Source organism: Oncorhynchus gorbuscha, linkage group LG16 (assembly GCF_021184085.1).
Source record: "Oncorhynchus gorbuscha isolate QuinsamMale2020 ecotype Even-year linkage group LG16, OgorEven_v1.0, whole genome shotgun sequence".
Lineage (NCBI taxonomy): Eukaryota > Metazoa > Chordata > Actinopteri > Salmoniformes > Salmonidae > Oncorhynchus > Oncorhynchus gorbuscha.
In genome coordinates, this window is record NC_060188.1 from 13,076,620 (window position 1) to 13,101,147 (window position 24,528).

At 43.4% G+C, this 24,528-nt stretch overlaps 1 protein-coding gene across 1 annotated transcript in view; it reads left to right on the forward strand.

The window, feature by feature from the left end:
* The window catches only part of LOC123998995 (SH3 and multiple ankyrin repeat domains protein 1-like), an 87,594-nt gene that overhangs the window by 34,428 nt on the left and 28,638 nt on the right, over positions 1 to 24,528 (forward strand). The window contains exons 15-21 of the mRNA XM_046304299.1: positions 16,791 to 16,873; positions 17,202 to 17,326; positions 17,462 to 17,597; positions 17,693 to 17,773; positions 22,050 to 22,058; positions 24,082 to 24,108; positions 24,403 to 24,459. Of these exons, the coding sequence (XP_046160255.1) occupies positions 16,791 to 16,873; positions 17,202 to 17,326; positions 17,462 to 17,597; positions 17,693 to 17,773; positions 22,050 to 22,058; positions 24,082 to 24,108; positions 24,403 to 24,459 (518 nt within the window). The remainder of the gene's footprint in view (positions 1 to 16,790; positions 16,874 to 17,201; positions 17,327 to 17,461; positions 17,598 to 17,692; positions 17,774 to 22,049; positions 22,059 to 24,081; positions 24,109 to 24,402; positions 24,460 to 24,528) is intronic.

The window sequence follows — 24,528 nt, forward strand, 5'->3', positions numbered from 1 at the left end:
GATATCTGAAGTTACATACAGTACTGGTCTGATATCTGAAGTTACATACAGTACTGGTCTGATATCTGAAGTTACATACAGTACTGGTCTGATATCTGAAGTTACATACAGTACTGGTCTGATATCTGAAGTTACATACAGTACTGGTCTGATATCTGAAGTTACATACAGTACTGGTCTGATATCTGAAGTTACATACAGTACTGGTCTGATATCTGAAGTTACATACAGTACTGGTCTGATATCTGAAGTTATATACAGTACTGGTCTGATATCTGAAGTTACATACAGTACTGGTCTGATATCTGAAGTTATACATACAGTACTGGTCTGATATCTGAAGTTATATACAGTACTGGTCTGATATCTGAAGTTACATACAGTACTGGTCTGATATCTGAAGTTACATACAGTACTGGTCTGATATCTGAAGTTATATACAGTACTGGTCTGATATCTGAAGTTACATACAGTACTGGTCTGATATCTGAAGTTACATACAGTACTGGTCAGATATCTGAAGTTACATACAGTACTGGTCTGATATCTATAATAATAATAATAATATATGCCATTTAGCAGACGCTTTTAATATCTGAAGTTATACATACAGTACTGGTCAGATATCTGAAGTTTACATACAGTACTGGTCAGATATCTGAAGTTACATACAGTACTGGTCAGATATCTGAAGTTACATACAGTACTGGTCAGATATCTGAAGTTACATACAGTACTGGTCTGATATCTGAAGTTACATACAGTACTGGTCTGATATCTGAAGTTACATACAGTACTGGTCTGATATCTGAAGTTACATACAGTACTGGTCTGATATCTGAAGTTACATACAGTACTGGTCTGATATCTGAAGTTACATACAGTACTGGTCTGATATCTGAAGTTACATACAGTACTGGTCTGATATCTGAAGTTACATACAGTACTGGTCTGATATCTGAAGTTACATACAGTACTGGTCTGATATCTGAAGTTACATATAGTACTGGTCTGATATCTGAAGTTACATACAGTACTGGTCTGATATCTGAAGTTATATACAGTACTGGTCTGATATCTGAAGTTACATACAGTACTGGTCTGATATCTGAAGTTACATACAGTACTGGTCTGATATCTGAAGTTACATACAGTACTGGTCTGATATCTGAAGTTACATACAGTACTGGTCTGATATCTGAAGTTATATACAGTACTGGTCTGATATCTGAAGTTACATACAGTACTGGTCTGATATCTGAAGTTACATACAGTACTGGTCTGATATCTGAAGTTACATACAGTACTGGTCTGATATCTGAAGTTATATACAGTACTGGTCTGATATCTGAAGTTACATACAGTACTGGTCTGATATCTGAAGTTACATACAGTACTGGTCTGATATCTGAAGTTATATACAGTACTGGTCTGATATCTGAACTTCTGTAGACTGTCATCGACGTGTCCTCTACTGATGTGCTTGTTGATTATGTTGTCGTTGTTGTTGTTGTTGACTTCCAGATCGCTCCGTTGACACTTTGGAGTGTAACTCCTCTCATTAATACCTAGTGATGTAATGTCCTTCTCTTTATTAATGTCATGTTGTTGCATGGCGGCTCAGAGAGGCTCTGTTATGAGGCAAACCAATTTAACAGTCCTGGACTTGGACTGTATGAAGAGAGAATTATTTATAAAGAAATAAACACATTATAAATCACATGTATTATTTACATATAATCTTTCTCCCTGCCCGTTCGCTATCACAGACAACACAAACACACACAAAAGCATTTATTATTTAGCATAATTTCATTTAAACTTACGTGCTCTACCAAGCGACTGACACCTACATGGAAACTCACACAAACGTTTCTACACCCACATCAGGGATATTTAAACAAATGTACCCGATACCATATAAAACTCCAGGTTGTTTAGTCAGTCTGTGACACTGCTAACTCACTGCTAACTCACTGCTAACTCATTGCTAACTCATTGCTAACTCACTGCTAACTCACTGCTAACTCATTGCTAACTCACTGCTAACTCACTGCTAACTCACTGCTAACTCATTGCTAACTCACTGCTAACTCACTGCTAACTCACTGCTAACTCATTGCTAACTCACTGCTAAGTCTGTTTTTATCAGAGCACTGGTGTGGATCCATCTCACCCTGCTTTCTTCCACTCCTCTATATTTGGCTTTGTCACCCCTTCCACCTCTCTCTCTCTATCGCTCCCTTTATTTTTATTCATCACCGTTTTACTCACCCCCTGTTCTTTTTAATTTTCTCTCCATCACCCTCCCTCCCCTGTGGTGTTTCCATCTGGAGAACAGACAGTGAAGGGCACTCTGGAGGGAGAGAGAGATGAACAGAGCAAGAAAGGAGGTGAAGAGGAGAGATTCTACACTATGTAGAAGTAGACGAAGAAGAGAAAAGGGAGAGAGAACGCAGGAGAAGAAATAGACGTGAATGAACAACCCCCCTTTCTCTCCCACTTTTACCTCATCACCTTTCAATCCGCTTTTAGATGGAAGATGTTTTTATATTGACAGTAAGAGATCTTGTACACCTTCTGATCTGTCTAATGAAGCAGGCTTTTACTGCTCTGACTAGCTGTGACAGTTTAACAAGGCTCGGTCGAGACGGCAGTCAGCTAAATGAATGGCTTAAATTGATATTGTGGCGATTACATTAACAAGGATTAGAGGAAGAGGAGAGATGATCAGGGAGAAATGTTCTCCCTCTATACATTTTCACCCCTAGTGTCCATCTTTATCAATCCATTCCTCCTTTCTCCCTATTTGTCCTTATCCACCCTTCTTTACTCCTTCCTTTCTTCCTTTCTTCCTTTCTTCCTTTCTTCCTTTCTTCCTTTCTTCCTTTCTTCCTTTCTTCCTTTCTTCCTTTCTTCCTTCCTTCCTTCCTTCCTTCCTTCCTTCCTTCCTTCCTTCCTTCCTTCCTTCCTTCCTTCCTTCCTTCCTTCCTTCCTTCCTTCCTTCCTTCCTTCCTTCCTTCCTTCCTTCCTTCCTTCCTTCCTTGTTCTCTTCTTCCATCTAAATAAGCCTCCCTCCTCCATGCCCCCTCTCTCCCTGTGTCTCAGAGCCCATAGCAGTGAACTCCCCTAGTAACACACATGACAACTGTTCTGGGGCAGCGGTCTGTGAAATAGGGACAAGGAAGCACACACACATTCTAGAGAAGAGTGGATTATTGCCCTCCATCACAAGAGGTGCTTTCAAATCACATTCTGGTGCACATTGTACATGTTTACATTATAGGTGAACACTCATACACACATGACCACACACACGAGTCACACACACATGACCACACACACATGAGTCACACACACTAACATGACCAAACACCTGCCAACATTCATTCTCTTGCCCCTCCCCCTTGTACTCTTTCTCCCTCTCTCCCTCTCTCTCTTTCTCTCACTCTCTCCCTCTTTCTCTCACTCTCTCTTTCTCTCTCCCTCTGTCTCGCTCGCTCTCTCTCTCTCTCTCCCCCTCCCTCCCTCCCTCCCTCCCTCCCTCACACACACGCGTGCGCGGCCATACACTAAATTCACAGCAGTATAGCTTAACATGCAGAGAGAGAAACAAACAGAGAGGGAGGGAAGGAGAGAGAAGAGAAGAACAGCAATAGGCAGTGAAGGCAGAAAGGCACCAGAGAGAGGTAGGGGGAGAGAGAGGGGGAGATTGAGCGAGAGACAGGGAGGCAGAGAGGGAGGGAGGGAGGGAAAGGCGACAGAAGACAACATCGACATACATCGAACGAAGCACTGACAGAGATGATGTGAGTGCCCTTTTAAAGAGAATCTCTCTCGCTCTAATTCTCTCTCTTCCTTCTGCTGCTCATCCCCAGCTGAATCTCTCTTCTTCTTCCTGTCTGTCTTGATGCGTCTCCTTCTTCCCGTTTCCCTGCCTCGCTCTCCTCTTTTCATTCATGCACTCTGCTTTGTTTACAGACAATGTGAGAGAGGAAAGAAGAGGAGAGGGGAGGGCACTGTGTACATGTGTGTGTGTTGATTAAAGGCCATGGGGGAGGGGAGATGTTAAGAGTGATCTAAGGGCATGTAGGGTCACTGAAGTAGAGAGGACGGAAGAGGGGTAGGACAAAACGAGTGCAGAGATGAGAGAAATGGGGAAATGGTAGAGACATGAGATGGGAGGAAGACATAGGTTGACAGGTGGTGAAAAGAGGTAGGAGATGGGAAAAAGAGAGAGAGAATATAGAATTCACATGTTATATTTGGTTTATTAAAGGTGCAATATGCAGAAATCTCTCTGCCATTTCCAAATTTCAGTTCATTTTGACAAAACAAGCAATGCATAGTGTAGAGAATCATTGTACAATCTAAACCGCTGTGAAATACATTTTCAATAACCCAAAATGTTGTATTTTCAGCTGGTCGAAGCTGGTGTACAAAACTGAAAGTAAAAGACGCAAAAAACGAAACTTAAGAACGTGAAGCATAGAAATAGCTCACATAGAACGTACGTGCTTTCAAAGAAGTCACATTTATATGTGAATGTGATAATAGATGAATACATATATTATTATGTATACATATATGAGTTGTGAAAAACATTGTGATTGTGATGACAGCATGCAAGCCTCAGCAGTTCAGAGCAACAGTCAGTGCGTTATACAGTATCTCCCTATCTGGAGTGAGTTACGGCAAGGGAGAGGAGTCAAACAGAACATGGCCTTAACTCATCCAAAATGCATCCGTTCTTGTGAATGGAGAATCATAACTGAGGAGGAAAACAGTGATTGACAGACTCGGTGAATACCACTGAGAGAGATATATACAGAGATAGAAGAAAGGAATGTGTTTGAGTGTGTGTATGTGTGTGCGCGTCTGTGCGTCTCTTTTCTCTTTATATTCTGTTGGTGTATGAAATAGTCACATACTCAGCAAACAAACCCCATCACCCCTTGGCCCGCTCTTTCTCCCCTCTCTCAAAATTACCTCATATCTCTCTCCCTTTTTATGCTAAACCATCTCCCCCTCCCTCATTCACTCACACACTCCCTCCTTCTCCCTCTCTTGTTCCTCTCTCTCTCCCTCTCTTGTTCCTCTCTCTCTCCCTCTCTTGTTCCTCTCTCTCTCTCTCTCTCTCTCTCTCTCTCTCTCTCTCTCTCTCTCTCTCTCTCTCTCTCTCTCTCTCTCTCTCTCTCTCTCTCTCTCTCTCTCTCTCTCTCTCTCTCTCTCTCTCTCTCTCTCTGTCGCAGTCACAGTGAACCATCTCCATCTCTCTCCTGCTCCCTCGTTCTCTGTCTGTCTTAAGTATGAAGGGGCTGGGAGAGCTAGGCCCTCACTCTCTCTCTCTCCATCGCTCTCTCCTCCTCTCCTCCCCTCCCTCGGCTCGTACTCACTGCTCTCTCGCTGGAAGACGAGAAGGAGGAGGAGGAGGGGGGGGGAAATGGCGATGGGGGGATGCGGCGAGGAGGATCTCTCCCTCTCTTCTTCCTGGCCGTCGCTAGGCCCCATGAATAGGAGTGTCTGGTTCATTTACAGGTACTGGCTGTTTTTGATTTCTCACTGGTCGCAGGGCTGGAGGATAGAGGGATGGTGAGGGGGAGGGAGGGAGGAAGGGAGAGGAGCATGCATGTGGACATGGATGGTAGACTGGAGTGATTAGGAAGACTAATCGATAGACAGATGGGATGTGTTGCAATGCATGAGCCTGTACGTGTGTCCGTGTGTGCGCCTGTGTGTGTGTGTGTGCGTCTGTGTCTGTGTGTGTGTGTAGTGAGGAAGGAGAGACGCATGCACAGCCCGGTACATTAGCAGTAACGTTACAGCCTAGCTGTGTCTCCATGTACATTAATCACTCTCCTCTCCCTCTCCGTGTCTGTGTCTGTATGTCTGCCTTCAGTAGCAACACAGTACCGACACAACTGTCTGATAATTGCTGCTTCTCTCATCTGCAGAATGTGTGTGTGTGTGTCGTGTTTGTGGGTCTCTGTGTGTGACGGTCTGTGAGCTGTTGTTGATTGAGAACAAGGTATAGGAGGCAGATCTATAACATGTATCCCCGCTAGTGGCTCTGCTTCTACTGTGTCTACATATGGTGTGTGTACGTGTGTGTGTGTTATCAATGTGTGCCCCTGTGCATGTGTACAAACAAAACTACCATTCCAGTGTTTTACTTGCTATATTGTATTTACTTTGCCACCATGGCCTTTTTTGCCTTTACCTCCCTTCTCACCTCATTTGCTCACATTGTATATAGACTTGTTTATACTGTATTATTGACTGTATGTTTGTTTTACTCCATGTGTAACTCTGTGTCGTTGTATCTGTCGAACTGCTTTGCTTTATCTTGGCCAGGTCGCAATTGTAAATGAGAACTTGTTCTCAACTTGCCTACCTGGTTAAATAAAGGTGAAATAAATCAAATAAAAAATCAAATTAATGTATAAGAGAATGAGAAGTGGTTTGAGAGGTGCATGCTGTGCCATGGGTAGCAGTCCCCCTTGCTATGCTTCTAGATGATGTTACCAATACTTATAGCAGAGCTGGGACGATAAACCCCAAATGATCCACACCGACCATACCGATCACTTATCGCAGGCATTTTGCTGGTACCATTCACTACGATAAGTATCCTATACTAGAGAAATGTGAAGTTCTACACATGCTTCTACACCTGCATTGCTGTTTGGGGTTCTAGGCTGGGTTTCTGTACAGCACTTAGTGACATCAGCTGATGTAAGAAGGGCTTTATAAATACATTTGATTGATTGATTGACTGAAGTTTGAAATGAAATGTTTGTTAATTTGGGTGATTGTTAATGGGACAACCATCAAACTAGTAGTAGTAGTTTAAAGGATAATAGTTATGTGGTGCACATTAATGTTATAAACTGTGGTGCACGTTCATGTTATAAACTGTGGTGCACATTCATTAATGTTATAAACTGTGGTTCACATTAATGTTATAAACTGTGGTGCACATTAATGTTATAAACTGTGGTGCACATTAATGTTATAAACTGTGGTTCACATTAATGTTATAAACTGTGGTGCACATTAATGTTGTATACTGTGGTTCACATTAATGTTATAAACTGTGGTGCACATTCATGTTATAAAAGGTGGTGCACATTCATTAATTGTATAAACTGTGGTGCACATTCATTAATTTTATAAACTGTGGTGCACATTCATTAATTTTATAAACTGTGGTGCACATTCATTAATGTTATAAACTGTGGTGCACATTCATTAATGTTATAAAGTGTGGTGCACATTCATTAATGTTATAAACTGTGGTGCACATTAATTAATGTTATAAACTGTGGTGCACATTCAGTAATGTTATAAAGTGTGGTGCACATTCATTCATTTTATAAACTGTGGTGCACATTCATAAATTTTATAAACTGTGGTGCACATTCATTAATGTTATAAACTGTGGTGCACATTCATTAATTTTATAAACTGTGGTGCACATTCATTAATGTTATAAACTGTGGTGCACATTCATTAATTTTATAAACTGTGGTGCACATTCATTACTTTTATAAACTGTGGTGCACATTCATTAATGTTATAAACTGTGGTGCACATTCATTAATGTTATAAACCGTGGTGCACATTCATTAATGTTATAAACTGTGGTGCACATTAATTAATGTTATAAACTGTGGTGCACATTCATTAATGTTATAAACTGTGGTGCACATTCATTAATGTTATAAACTGTGGTGCACATTCATTACTTTTATAAACTGTGGTGCACATTCATTAATGTTATAAACTGTGGTGCACATTCATTAATGTTATAAACCGTGGTGCACATTCATTAATGTTATAAACTGTGGTGCACATTAATTAATGTTATAAACTGTGGTGCACATTAATTAATGTTATAAACTGTGGTGCACATTCATTAATGTTATAAAGTGTGGTGCACATTAATGATATAAACTGTGGTGCACATTCATGTTATAAACTGTGGTTTACATTAATGTTATAAACTGTGGTACACATTCATGTTATAAACTGTGGTACACATTCATGTTATAAACTGTGGTGCACATTAATTCATGTTATACACTGTGGTGCACATTAATGTTATAAACTGTGGTGCACATTAATGTTATAAACTGTGGTACACATTCATGTTATAAACTGTGGTGCACATTAATTCATGTTATACGCTGTGGTGCACATTAATGTTATAAACTGTGGTTCACATTAATGTTATAAACTGTGGTTCACATTAATGTTATAAACTGTGGTTCACATTAATGTTATAAACTGTGGTTCACATTAATGTTATAAACTGTGGTGCACATTCATGCTATAAACTGTGGTGCACATTAATGTTATAAACTGTGGTGCACATTAATTCATGTTATACACTGTGGTTCACAGTAATGTTATAAACTGTGGTGAACATTAATTAATGTTATAAACTGGGGTGCACATTAATTAATGTTATAAACTGTGGTGCACATTCATTAATGTTATAAAGTGTGGTGCACATTCATTAATGTTATAAACTGTGGTGCACATTAATTAATGTTATAAACTGTAGTGAACATTAATTAATGTTATAAACTGTGGTGCACATTAATTAATGTTATAAACTGTGGTGCACATTAATTAATGTTATAAACTGTGGTGCACATTCAGTAATGTTATAAAGTGTGGTGCACATTCATTCATTTTATAAACTGTGGTGCACATTCATAAATTTTATAAACTGTGGTGCACATTCATTAATGTTATAAACTGTGGTGCACATTCATTAATTTTATAAACTGTGGTGCACATTCATAAATTTTATAAACTGTGGTGCACATTCATTAATGTTATAAAGTGTGGTGCACATTCATTCATTTTATAAACTGTGGTGCACATTCATAAATTTTATAAACTGTGGTGCACATTCATTAATGTTATAAACTGTGGTGCACATTCATTAATTTTATAAACTGTGGTGCACATTCATTACTTTTATAAACTGTGGTGCACATTCATTAATGTTATAAACTGTGGTGCACATTCATTAATGTTATAAACCGTGGTGCACATTCATTAATGTTATAAACTGTGGTGCACATTAATTAATGTTATAAACTGTGGTGCACATTAATTAATGTTATAAACTGTGGTGCACATTCATTAATGTTATAAACTGTGGTTCACATTAATGATATAAACTGTGGTGCACATTCATATTATAAACTGTGGTTTACATTAATGTTATAAACTGTGGTACACATTCATGTTATAAACTGTGGTACACATTCATGTTATAAACTGTGGTGCACATTAATTCATGTTATACACTGTGGTGCACATTAATGTTATAAACTGTGGTGCACATTAATGTTATAAACTGTGGTTCACATTAATGATATAAACTGTGGTGCACATTCATGTTATAAACTGTGGTTTACATTAATGTTATAAACTGTGGTACACATTCATGTTATAAACTGTGGTACACATTCATGTTATAAACTGTGGTGCACATTAATTCATGTTATACACTGTGGTGCACATTAATGTTATAAACTGTGGTGGACATTAATGTTATAAACTGTGGTACACATTAATGTTATAAACTGTGGTTCACATTAATGTTTTAAACTGTGGTTCACATTAATGATATAAACTGTGGTGCACATTCATGTTATAAACTGTGGTTTACATTAATGTTATAAATTGTGGTACACATTCATGTTATAAACTGTGGTACACATTCATGTTATAAACTGTGGTGCACATTAATTCATGTTATACACTGTGGTGCACATTCATGTTATAAACGGCGGTGCACATTAATTCATGTTATACACTGTGGTTCACAGTAATGTTATAAACTGTGGTTCACATTAATGTTATAAACTGTGGTTCACATTAATGTTTTAAACTGTGGTTCACATTAATGTTATAAACTGTGGTTCACATTAATGTTACAAACTGTGGTGCACATTCATGCTATAAACTGTGGTGCACATTCATGTTATAAACTGTGGTTCACATTCATGTTATAAACTGTGGTGCACATTAATGTTATAAACTGTGGTGCACATTCATTAATTTTATAAACTGTGGTGCACATTCATTAATTTTATAAACTGTGGTGCACATTAATTAATGTTATAAACTGTGGTGCACATTAATTAATGTTATAAACTGTAGTGAACATTAATTAATGTTATAAACTGTGGTACACATTAATTAATGTTATAAACTGTGGTGAACATTAATTAATGTTATAAACTGTGGTGCACATTAATTAATGTTATAAACTGTGGTGCACATTCATTAATGTTATACACTGTGGTGCACATTCATTAATGTTATAAACTGTTGTGCACATTCATTAATGTTATAAACTGTGGTGCACATTCATTCATGTTATAAACTGTGGTGCACATTCATTAATGTTATAAACTGTGGTGCACATTCATGTTATAAACTGTGGTGCTAATGCATTAATGTTATAAACTGTGGTGCACATTCATAAATTTTATAAACTGTGGTGCACATTAATTAATGTTATAAACTGTGGTGCACATTCATTAATTTTATAAACTGTGGTGCACATTAATTAATGTTATAAACTGTGGTGCACATTAATTAATGTTATAAACTGTGGTGCACATTCATTAATGTTATAAACTGTGGTGCACATTAATTAATGTTATAAACTGTGGTGCACATTAATTAATGTTATAAACTGTGGTGCACATTCATTAACGTTATAAACTGTGGTTCACATTAATGATATAAACTGTGGTGCACATTCATGTTATAAACTGTGGTTTACATTAATGTTATAAACTGTGGTACACATTAATGAACGTTATAAACTGTGGTGCACATTCATTAATGTTATAAACTGTGGTGCACATTAATTAATGTTATAAACTGTGGTGCACATTCATTAATTTTATAAACTGTGGTGCACATTCATTAATGTTATAAACTGTGGTGCACATTCATTAATGTTATAAACTGTGGTGCACATTCATTAATGTTATACACTGTGGTGCACATTCATTAATGTTATAAACTGTGGTGCACATTCATTAATGTTATAAACTGTGGTGCACATTCATTAATGTTATAAACTGTGGTGCACATTCATTAATGTTATAAACTGTGGTGCACATTCATTAATGTTATAAACTGTGGTGCACATTCATTAATGTTATAAACTGTGGTGCACATTCATGTTATACACTGTGGTGCACATTCATTAATGTTATAAACTGTGGTTCACATTAATGTTATAAACTGTGGTGCACATTCATTAACGTTATAAACTGTGGTGCACATTCATTAATGTTATAAACTGTGGTGCACATTAATGTTATAAACTGTGGTTCACATTAATGTTATAAACTGTGGTGCACATTAATGTTATAAACTGTGGTGCACATTAATGTTATAAACTGTGGTTCACATTAATGTTATAAACTGTGGTTCACATTAATGTTATAAACTGTGGTGCACATTCATGTTATAAACTGTGGTGCACATTCATTAATATTATAAACTGTGGTGCACATTTATTAATGTTATAAACTGTGGTGCACATTCATTAATGTTATAAACTGTGGTGCACATTCATTCATGTTATAAACTGTGGTGCACATTCATTAATGTTATAAACTGTGGTGCACATTCATTAATGTTATAAACTGTGGTGCACATTCATTAATGTTATAAACTGTGGTTCACATTAATGTTATAAACTGTGGTGCACATTCATTAATGTTATAAACTGTGGTACACATTCATTAATGTTATAAACTGTGGTGCACATTCATTAATGTTATAAACTGTGGTGCACATTAATGTTATAAACTGTGGTTCACATTAATGTTATAAACTGTGGTGCACATTAATGTTATAAACTGTGGTGCACATTAATGTTATAAACTGTGGTTCACATTAATGTTATAAACTGTGGTTCACATTAATGTTATAAACTGTGGTGCACATTAATGTTATAAACTGTGGTTCACATTAATGTTATAAACTGTGGTTCACATTAATGTTATAAACTGTGGTTCACATTAATGTTATAAACTGTGGTTCACATTAATGTTATAAACTGTGGTGCACATTAATGTTATAAACTGTGGTGCACATTAATGTTATAAACTGTGGTTCACATTAATGTTATAAACTGTGGTTCACATTAATGTTATAAACTGTGGTTCACATTAATGTTATAAACTGTGGTTCACATTAATGTTATAAACTGTGGTGCACATTTATTAATGTTATAAACTGTGGTTCACATTCATGTTCTAAACGTATCATTCTATTTATGGTTACAGCATTAATTGAGGTAATTTATCACGATAGGGATTTTTGTCCATATCCCCCGGCTCTTACTTCTAGATTGTGTCGCATGGATCAGTTACATTGGAGATACAGTAGGTATGTATGTAGGAGGAACATGGTTAGATGATTGTGTGGTGTTATTACGGTATGCACAACCTTGAGTTGGTGACAGACTTGATGACAGGAGAGCTTGTGTCAGTATAGTACTGGGCTGCAGTCCAGAGGAATGTTTGTGTGAGGAACATAACCAACCTAACAAACTAATCCCCATGGTGTGGCGGGTCCCAAATTACACCCTATTCCCCATATAGATCCCATTCATCTCTGGTCAACAGTGGTGCACTAGGCTCAATTATGAGGAAGGTGTCATTACAGATGGATGCAGTCCGTGATTGTGTGGTGCTCATTGGTTCATGCTGGCAAATGACTGTATTTAAGTGAGTTGCTATGCGAGTTGCTATGCCAGTGGAGGGGACGGCCTGGGTGAAGAAGAAGAAGGGAAGAAAAACAGTCCAGCAACATACACTACGTAAACTTTATTAAAGGTAAACAGTATGTTGACAGTAGCTAGTTGAATCATTGGATGACTGGTTAGCTACCTAAACTAGGTCTTTCAAACGGTGATCAAGTGGCTGACATGCAGGTGCTTGTGGGTATTCCCACTTCTTCTGTGGTCTTTCCATGATAGCTCCATGTACTCTAGTTAGATAGCAACTGGAAACTGCCAATTATCGTCATCTCCCATACTCATTATCCCCTGTTTATTCATGAGGCTATTTTAGCGAGGCGGACCAACATAACCTGACCTCTTTATTGGCTCTACATGTGAGGATTCTTCTTCTTTGGATGACTACGTCTGTGACATCAGAGCACCTAGCTGTGCATACATTTCTCTCTTCCAGTGTAGTCAGGCCTCTCTATATTACACCAGCTAGATCCTACGTCCTGTAGCTTGTTGCTCAGGCAACCGTCATCATCATATATAGCCTAGCATCTTGGAGCGTGAGGTTCTGGAACAACATCTCTGGTCTTTCTGTCATCCAACCCAGCGCAATCTCACTGTACCTCGCCTAGTCGCCGACACAAGGCTGCCCAGCGAGCCCCTGGTCTGGTGCATTATGTCATCAGCTGACCCCTGACCCCAGAGAGGACACAGGAAATACAAAACCCACTGCCCAGCTCTGGGGAGCCGAGTCAGGGCAGAGTCAGTTAAATGTATTCATTCGGTAATAACGGTAATAGCACATTTTCTACAATGTGCTTAAAAAATGTGCCCTCATTTCAGAAGGTCCCTGACCCCTCCCACCTCCCCCTCTCTCCCAGGATTAAGGCTCCCTCCTGGTGCAGTGTGCATGTATGCAGGGGGATACCTATCTCCTACCTCTCTCTCTCTCGTACCTCTTTCTCTCCTACCTCTCTCATACCTCTCTCTCTCTCATACCTCTCTCTCTCTCTCTCTCTCTCTCATACCTCTCTCTCTCTCTCCTACCTCTCTCTCTCCTACCTCTCTCTCCTACCTCTCTCTCTCTCTCCTACCTCTCTCTCTCTCCTACCTCTCTCTCTCTCTCATACCTCTCTCTCTCCTACCTCTCTCTCGTACCTCTCTCTCTCGTACCTCTCTCTCTCCTACCTCTCTATCTCGTACCTCTCTCTCTCCTACCTCTCGCTCTCTCTCCTACCTCTCGCTCTCTCTCCTACCTCTCGCTCTCTCTCCTACCTCTCTCTCTCTCTCTCTCTCTCTCTCTCTCTCTCTCTCTCTCTCTCTCTCTCTCTCTCTCCTACCTCTCTCTCTCTCCTACCTCCCTCTCTCTCTCTCCTACCTCTCTCTCTCTCCTACCTCTCTCTCTCTCTCTCTCATACCTGTCTCTCTCCTACCTCTCTCTCCTACCTCTCTCTCTCGTACCTCTCTCTCTCCTACCTCTCTATCTCGTACCTCTCTCTCTCATACCTCTCTCTCCTACCTCTCTCTCTTCTACCTCTCTCTCTCTCCTACCTCTCGCTCTCTCTCCTACCTCTCTCTCTCTCTCTCTCTCCTACCCCCTCTCTCTCTCCTTCTCTCCTACCTCTCTCTCTCCTACCTCTCTCTCTCTCTCATACCTCTCTCTCACTCTCCTACCTCTCTCTCTCTCCTACTTTTCTCTCTCTCTCTCTCTCATACCTCTCTCTCCTACCTCTCTCTCTCCTACCTCTCTCTCTCCTACCTCTCTCTCTCTCCTACCTCTCTCTCCTACCTCTCTCTCTCCTACCTCTCTCTCTCTCCTACCTCTCTCTCCTACCTCTCTCTCCTACCTCTCTCTCTCCTACCTCTCTCTCTCCTCTCCTACCTCTCTCTCTCCTACCTCTCTCTCCTACCTCTCTCTCTCCTACCTCTCTCTCTCTCCTACCTCTCTCTCCTCCTCTCTCTCTCTCCTACCTCTCTCTCTCCTACCTCTCTCTCTCTCCTACCTCTCTCTCCTACCTCTCTCTCTCCTACCTCTCTCTCTCTCCTACCTCTCTCTCTCCTACCTCTCTCTCTCTCTCCTACCTCTCTCTCCTACCTCTCTCTCTCTCCTCTCTCTCTCTCCTACCTCTCTCTCCTCTCTCTCTCTCTCTACCTCTCTCTCTCTCCTACCTCTCTCTCTCCTACCTCTCTCTCCTACCTCTCTCTCTCTCTCCTACCTCTCTCTCTCTCTCTACCTCTCTCTCTCTCCTACCTCTCTCTCTCTCCTACCTCTCTCTCTCTCTCATACCTCTCTCTCTCCTACCTCTCTCTCGTACCTCTCTCTCTCGTACCTCTCTCTCTCCTACCTCTCTATCTCGTACCTCTCTATCTCGTACCTCTCTCTCTCCTACCTCTCGCTCTCTCTCCTACCTCTCGCTCTCTCTCCTACCTCTCGCTCTCTCTCTCTCTCTCTCTCTCTCTCTCTCTCTCTCTCTCTCTCTCTCCTACCTCCCTCTCTCTCTCCTACCTCTCTCTCTCTCTCTCATACCTCTCTCTCTCCTACCTCTCTCTCCTACCTCTCTCTCTCGTACCTCTCTCTCTCCTACCTCTCTATCTCGTACCTCTATCTCGTACCTCTCTCTCTCATACCTCTCTCTCCTACCTCTCTCTCTTCTACCTCTCTCTCTCTCCTACCTCTCGCTCTCTCTCCTACCTCTCTCTCTCTCTCTCTCCTACCCCCTCTCTCTCTCCTTCTCTCCTACCTCTCTCTCCTACCTCTCTCTCTCTCTCATACCTCTCTCTCACTCTCCTACCTCTCTCTCTCTCCTACTTTTCTCTCTCTCTCTCTCTCATACCTCTCTCTCCTACCTCTCTCTCCTACCCCTCTCTCTCTCCTACCTCTCTCTCTCTCCTCCCTCTCTCCTACCTTTCTCTCTCCTACCTTTCTCTCTCCTACCTCTCTCTCTCCTACCTTTCTCTCTCCTACCTTTCTCTCTCCTACCTCTCTCTCTCCTACCTCTCTCTCTCCTACCTCTATCTCTCTCTCTCCTACCTCTCTCCTACCTCTCTCTCCTACCTCTCTCTCTCCTACCTCTCTCTCTCTCTCTCTCTCCTCTCTCTCTCTCCTACCTCTCTCTCTACCTCTCTCTCTCTCCTCTCTCTCCTACCTCTCTCTCCTCCTCTCCCTACCTCTCTCTCCTACCTCTCTCTCCTACCTCTCTCTCTCCTCCTCTCCTCTCTCCTACTCTCTCTCCTCTCTCTCTCTCCTACCTCTCTCTCCTACCTCTCTCTCTCCTACCTCTCTCTCCTACCTACCTCTCTCTCTCCTACCTCTCTCTCTCTCCTACCTCTCTCTCTCCTCTCTCTCCTACCTCTCTCTCTCCTACTCTCTCTCTCTCCTACCTCTCTCTCCTACCTCTCTCTCTCCTACCTCTCTCTCTCCTACCTCTCTCTCTATCCTACCTCTCTCTCCTACCTCTCTCTCTCCTACCTCTCTCTCTCTCCTACCTCTCTCTCCTACCTCTCTCTCTCTCCTACCTCTCTCTCCTACCTCTCTCTCTCCTACCTCTCTCTCCTACCCTCTCTCTCTCCTACCTCTCTCTCTCTCCTACCTCTCTCTCCTCCTACCTCTCTCTCTCTCCTACCTCTCTCTCTCCTACTCTCTCTCTCTCCTACCTCTCTCTCCTACCTCTCTCTCCTACCTCTCTCTCCTACCTCTCTCTCTCCTACCTCTCTCTCTCCTACCTCTCTCTCTCTCCTACCTCTCTCTCTCTCCCTCTCTCTCTCTCTACCTCTCTCTCCTACCTCTCTCTCTCCTACCTCTCTCCTACCTCTCTCTCTCCTACCTCTCTCTCTCCTACCTCTCTCTCTCTCCTACCTCTCTCTCCTACCTCTCTCTCTCCTACCTCTCTCTCTCTCTCTCACTTTCTCTTCTTCCTGCTGTCTCCTTTTTCCACTCCTTTTTTAATGTATCTCATGTTATCACTAAGTGTCTCTCCCCATCTCTCTCTGTCCTCTCTCTTAGTGACTATATCATCAAGGAGAAGACAGTGCTTCTGCAGAAAAAAGACAGTGAGGGTTTTGGCTTTGTGCTGAGAGGAGCCAAGGGTAAGGAAACATGTGCGATCAGCTGTTGATAGATAGACAGTCAGGCAAACAGACAGGCCTTTAACACACACACACACACACACACACACACACACACACACACACACACACACACACACACACACACACACACACACACACACACACACACACACACACACACACACACACACACACACACACACACACACACACACACACACACACACACACACACACACAGGTGAACACACTTGGACAGTCTCACTGTGCTGCCAGGGCTTCATCAGTCTAGTTATTACAGTGGTTATGACATAATGCTGGTTACCCCTCTGTTCTCTGTCTTCAGCTCAGACCCCCATCGAGGAGTTCACTCCCACCCCAGCCTTCCCAGCACTGCAGTACCTGGAGTCTGTCGACGAAGGAGGCGTGGCCTGGAGAGCCGGTCTGAGAATGGGAGACTTCCTCATTGAGGTGTGTGCTGCTAGGGCATGATGGGAGCTGAAGTTGGATTCTTCACCATGACTGTTATTATGAAAAATCACCCTCTCTAACCAATTACATGGACTTCTTCTTCTTCACCTCTACCCCCCCCCCCCCCCCTCTCAGGTGAATGGTCAGAATGTGGTGAAGGTGGGACACAGGCAGGTGGTCAACATGATCAGGCAAGGTGGAAACGCCCTCATGGTCAAGGTTGTCATGGTGACACGCAACCCTGACATGGAGGATGGCCAGAGAAAGAAAAGTAAGAGACAACACAGGGTCTGGAACTACGACAACGATGATGGCGACAAGGATGAGGACGAGGACGAGGATGATAATGCTTTCCTTTCTCCACAGTCCCCCAGCAGAGTAAAAGACTAAGCACTCCGGCCATCGCTCTCCGCTCCAAATCCATGACCTCAGAACTGGAGGAGATGGGTAAGACATGGGGGATACGGGTTGGGTTCTGGGTAGAGACAGGAAAGACAAGGACAGAGGAGGGAGGAGACCAGGAACATACGGAGAGGGAAAGAGCATCTAGAAGGAATAAAAAGGAATGTAGAGGGAGATGTACGTCTGGAGATAGAGAGAGATGATGAGAAGAGAAGGTGAAAGACAGGAGAGATGGGTAGAGCTTAAGATGCATGAAGTGAAAAAAGCCAGAGAGGCCTAAAAGAAGAAAGAACCCACTAGGCACAGACGTCTGTTCCACGTTTCGACCAGTGTGTGCCCATTGGGAAAGGAAAGGCACAAAGGGGATACAAAGTCACAGAGAGGTGGGCTGTGATGGACAGAGGGAAGAAAAGGAGGGTAAGCAAGAGAGGCAGAGAAGTGACACTGTCATGTACTGTCTGAGTGTCCAGGGAAAGGTGTCAGAACCTTAATGGTGACAGCATTGTTAGGGTACCAACATGGATGAGAGTCTCAACGCATTTCACTGTTCTTTCAGAGGTTCCACACTGTCACTTCCAGCACCCCCACTACAGGTAACCCCTCAAACAATGACCCCACCCACCCCTGATCCTTTTCACTGCGCCCCCTTTTACCCCCGCACCCCCAGCCCTATAACCCCCGCACCCCCCAGCCCTATAACCCCCGCACACCCAGACCAGTCCCACGTCTCCACAAACACACCTACCCTGGCTGAGTGTGTTGTTGCCAGGGTAACACTGCAGGGGGTGGGTGTCACTCTGAGGGAGACTACTGTAGATGCTGCTGCGGTCTCTACTGAGCATGCTCACTTCGCCCATGATGATGATTTATGGGAGCAGATAATATGAGAGGCAAGTGGGAGCCTCTGAGTATTTCCTATCTGATCCTAGGTCAGATTCCAGCTCATTCCAACAGACTCCCACATGCCACTCTCCCTTACAAGCCAGTCTGCTGGGACATTACTCCTGTCCTCAATACACACGGTTTATTATCTCCTCTAGTGCATAGCCAGGATAAGATCCAGATGGTTGGGTAACTACTAGCTTACTGTACCCCTGACTATCCCCTCATCACCCCTCTCTGTGGTCCAAACCCCTGACTATCCCCCCAACACCCCTCTGTGGTCCAAACCCCTGACTATCCCCCCAACACCCCTCTGTGGTCCAAACCCCTGGCTATCCCCCCAACACCCCTCTCTGTGGTCCAAACCCCTACTATCCCCCATCACCTCTCTCTGTGGTCCAAACCCCTGACTATCCCCCCATCACCCCTCTCTGTGGTACAAACCCCTGACTATCCCCCAACACCCCTCTGTGGTCCAAACCCCTGACTATCCCCCCATCACCCCTCTCTGTGGTCCAAACCCCTGACTATCCCCCCATCACCCCTCTCTGTGGTCCAAACCCCTGACTATCCCCCCATCACCCCTCTCTGTGGTCCAAACCCCTGACTATCCCCCAACACCCCTCCTTGTGGTCCAAACCCCTACTATCCCCTCATCACCCCTCTCTGTGGTCCAAACCCCTGACTATCCCCCAACACCCCTCTCTGTGGTCCAAACCCCTGACTATCCCCCAACACCCCTCTCTGTGGTCCAAACCCCTACTATCCCCTCATTACCCCTCTCTGTGGTCCAAACCCCTGACTATCCCCCAACACCCCTCTCTGTGGTCCAAACCCCTACTATCCCCTCATTACCCCTCTCTGTGGTCCAAACCCCTGACTATCCCCCCCAACACCCCTCTCTGTGGTCCAAACCCCTGACTATCCCCCAACACCCCTCTCTGTGGTCCAAACCCCTACTATCACCTCATTACCCCTCTCTGTGGTCCAAACCCCTGACTATCCCCCAACACCCCTCTCTGTGGTCCAAACCCTGCTATCCCCCATCACCCCTCTCTCTCTGTGGTACAAACCCCTGACTATCCCCCATCACCCCTCTCTGTGGTACAAACCCCTGACTATCCCCCATCACCCCTCTCTGTGGTCCAAACCCCTGACTATCCCCCAACACCCCTCTCTGTGGTCCAAACCCCTGCTTATCCCCCATCACCCCTCTCTCTCTGTGGTACAAACCCCTGACTATCCCCCATCACCCCTCTCTGTGGTACAAACCCCTGACTATCCCCCATCACCCCTCTCTGTGGTCCAAACCCCTGACTATCCCCCATCACCCCTCTCTGTGGTCCAAACCCCTGATTATCCCCTCATCACCCCTCTCTGTGGTCCAAACCCCTGACTATACCCTCATCACCCCTCTCTGTGGTCCAAACCCCTGGCTATCCCCCAACACCCCTCTGTGGTCCAAACCCCTGACTATCCCCCATCACCCCTCTCTGTGGTCCAAACCCCTGGCTATCCCCCAACACCCCTCTGTGGTCCAAACCCCTGACTATCCCCTCATCACCCCTCTCTGTGGTCCAAACCCCTGACTATCCCCCCATCACCCCTCTCTGTGGTCCAAACCCCTGACTATCCCAACACCCCTCTCTGTGGTCCAAACCCCTGACTATCCCCCAACACCCCTCTCTGTGGTCCAACCCCTGACTATCCCCTCATCACCCCTCTCTGTGGTCCAAACCCCTGACTGTCCCCCCATCACCCCTCTCTGTGGTCCAAACCCCTGACTATCCCCTCATTACCCCTCTCTGTGGTCCAAACCCCTGACTATCCCCCATCACCCCTCTCTGTGGTCCAAACCCCTGACTATCCCCTCATTACCCCTCTCTTTGGTCCAAACCCTGACTATCCCCCCATCACCCCTCTCTGTGGTCCAAACCCCTGACTGACTGATTGACACACAGCATGAGCAGCCGCCCCACAGACCCCCCCTGCCCTGCCCTGATCTCCCCCCACTTGTAAACCAATGATCACTACCCCTATAGTATGGAACATCCCAAACCTACACTACACTAATGTTGCAGCCCCTCGTCCCACTACTACACAAACCTTAATGCTGTAATAGCAGTATATCTACTGTATAACCCCACACATACATGCCCCTGTCCAGAGTGATAATGCAACTATACTCTCCATATTTCATGTAGAACCATACAGTAGATATATTTGTTTCATTTCATCTTCATAAACAAACATGTCTTTTCATATAAAAGTCTGTCCTGCAACTGTTCTTTATGCATCAACTTCTGCTCCTCATTCCATATGCACATTTCCTAAAGGTTTCAGGAGCAGAATGTGTGAGGGAGTCATATCAGCCTGAGCCATATGCTTATTCTAATGCCATGATTGAATATAGCTACCCCTGACAATGTCCATTAAACTGTCTCACCTCTATGTTTGGTGCAGTGTCCCAGTTCACCTGGAGGTCACGCTGCACGATAGCACCAGCATCAACAGGGAAATGATATCACACGCTTACCTGAGTTGTTCAGCAGTTGTTTAGTTTTAACAGCGCGTTTCACTTCTAAAGCAGTAGCCGAAGCATCGATTACAAGGCTAATGACAGTATGCTATCTTTCTTTTAACTGCAACGTTGTTCAACAGTTATTACACACACTGTTGTTTTCTAAACTGAATGACTTGGCGTGTCTGAAATGAAATGACCCTAACATCATTCAGCTAACATTGAAGACATTTTAACAAAACACTTTCCTACCACTCACCACCTCTAAAAACATGGTCCCCACAATACACAAGCTCACACAGTCACAGGGGTCTGTCTGAACCCCTCTCTAAACCCGTCTGTAGAACCCTGTGGTCTACTCACGCCCCACAACTCTCTAAACCCGTCTGTAGAACCCTGTGGTCTACTCACGCTCCACTACTCTCTAAACCCGTCTGTAGAACCCTGTGGTCTACTCACGCTCCACTACTTTCTAAACCCGTCTGTAGAACCCTGGGGTCTACTCACGCTCCACTACTCTCTAAACCCGTCTGTAGAACCCTGTGGTCTACTCATGCTCCACTACTGTCTAAACTCGTCTGTAGAACCCTGTGGTCTACTCACGCTCCACTACTCTCTAAACCCGTCTGTAGAACCCTGTGGTCTACTCTCGCTCCACTACTCTCTAAACCCATCTGTAGAACCCTGTGGTCTACTCACGCTCCACTACTCTCTAAACCCGTCTGTAGGACCCTGTGGTCTACTCACGCTCCACTACTCTCTAAACCCGTCTGTAGAACCCTGTGGTCTACTCACGCTCCACTACTCTCTAAACCCGTCTGTAGAACCCTGTGGTCTACTCATGCCCCACTACTCTGTTTTAACCTCTGTCTTTCCTCTCAACTCACTGCACTTTCCTGTGGTGGGGACGCGTCACAGTGGAGAGAGGTAAGACATCTGTGTGTGTGTGTGTGTGTGTGTGTGTGTGTGTGTGTGTGTGTGTGTGTGTGTGTGTGTGTGTGTGTGTGTGTGTGTGTGTGTGTGTGTGTGTGTGTGTGTGTGTGTGTGTGTGTGTGTGTGTGTGTGTGTGTGTGTGTGTGTGTGTGTGTGTGCGCGTGCGTGCGTGCGTGCGTGCGTGCGTGTCAAAGAGGACACAGGCATCTCTGATTGCAGCACACATAGGAATATAAGTATTACTTACTATGATGGTGTTACAGTAACTCAAGTGATGGTGTTACAGTAACTTACAGTGGGGCAAAAAGTATTTAGTCAGCCACCAATTGTGCAAGTTCTCCCACTTAAAAAGATGAGAGAGGCCTGTAATTTTCATCATAGGTACACACAAAATGATTTTAAAAATCCAGAAAATCACATTGTAGGATTTTTTAATGAATTTATTTGCAAATTATGGTGGAAATATGTATTTGGTCAATAACAAAAGTTTATCTCAATACTTTGTTATATACCCTTTGTTGGCAATGACAGAGGTCAAACGTTTTCTGTAAGTCTTCACAAGGTTTTCACACACTGTTGCTGCTATTTTGGCCCATTCCTCTTGGTATTTTGGCAGATCTCCTCTAGAGCAGGGATGTTTTGGGGCTGTTGCTGGGCAACACAGACTTTCAACTCCCTCCAAAGATTTTCTATGGGGTTGAGATCTGGAGACTGGCTAGGCCACTCCAGGACCTTGAAATGCTTCTTACGAAGCCACTCCTTTGTTGCCCGGATGGTGTGTTTGGGATCATTGTCATGCTGAAAGACCCAGCCACGTTTCATCTTCAATGCCCTTGCTGATGGAAGGAGGTTTTCACTCAAAATCTCACAATACATGGCCCCATTCATTTCCTTTACACGGATCAGTCGTCCTGGTCCCTTTGCAGAAAAACAGCCCCGAAGCATGATGTTTCCACTCCCATGCTTCACAGTAGGTATGATGTTCTTTGGATGCAACTCAGCATTCTTTGTCCTCCAAACACGACGAGTTGAGTTTTTCTACCAATCTTCTTCTGGATCATCCAAATGCTCTCTAGCAAACTTCAGACGGGCCTGGACATGTACTGGCTTAAGCAGGGGGACACGTCTGGCACTGCAGGATTTGAGTCCCTGGTGGCGTAGTATGTTACTGATGGTAGGCTTTGTTACTTTGGTCCCAGCTCTCTGCAGGTCATTCACTAGGTCCCCCCCGTGTGGTTCTGGGATTTTTGCTCACCGTTCTTGTCATCATTTTGACCCCAAGGGGTGAGATCTTGCGTGGAGCCCCAGATCGAGGGAGATTATCAGTGGTCTTGTATGTCTTCCATTTCCTAATATTTGCTCCCACAGTTGATTTCTTCAAACCAAGCTGCTTACCTATTGCAGATTCAGTCTTCCCAGCCTGGTGCAGGTCTACAATTTTGTTTCTGGTGTCCTTTGACAGCTCTTTGGTCTTGGCCATAGTGGAGTTTGGAGTGTGACTGTTTGAGGTTGTGGACAGGTGTCTTTATACTGATAACAACTTCAAACAGGTGCCATTATTACAGGTAACGAGTGGAGGACAGAGGAGCCTCTTAAAGAAGAAGTTACAGGTCTGTGAGAGACAGAAATCTTGCTTGTTTGTAGGTGACCAAATACTTATTTCCCAACATAGTTTGAAAATAAATTCATAAAAAACCCTACAATGTGATTTTCTGGAGGTTTTTTCTTCATTTTGTCTGTCATAGTGTACCTTTGATGAAAATTACAGGCCTCTCTCATCTTTTTAAGTGGGAGAACTTGCATAATTGGTGGCTGACTAAATACTTTTTTGCCCCACTGTAAGTGATGGCATTACAGTAACTCAAGTGATGGTGTTACAGTAACTCAAGTGATGGTGTTACAGTAACTCAAGTGATGGTGTTACAGTAACTCAAGTGATGGTGTAACAGTAACTCAAGTGATGGTGTTACAGTAACTCAAGTGCCAAAGTTCATGTCTGCCTGTGCTTTGTCCTCAGCTGCTACCCCCTGGAAAAAAAATTCAGGTACAAATCACAAACTCCTTTTATGCTTTGTGTTTTTATCTGTTAAAACTGTAAACGTCTCTGCTAGCCAGTCAGCATTCAGTCAGATTACTGGGTTTTTACGTATCCTTTCATGCTTTGTGTTTTTATCTGTTAAAACTGTAAACGTCTCTGCTAGCCAGTCAGCATTCAGTCAGATTACTGGGTTTTTACGTATCCTTTTATGCTTTGTGTTTTTATCTGTTAAAACTGCAAACGTCTCTGCTAGCCAGTCAGCATTCAGTCAGCTTACTGGGTTTTTACATATCCTTTCAGAATTCGAGACTTCACAAGTTACAGAGAAGAAGAGGACAGTCTATCAGATGGCTTTGAGTAAGAGACTTCATATGCATGTACAGCATCAGGGGAATAGCCGGGCTTTATTTTTCACATATGAATAAA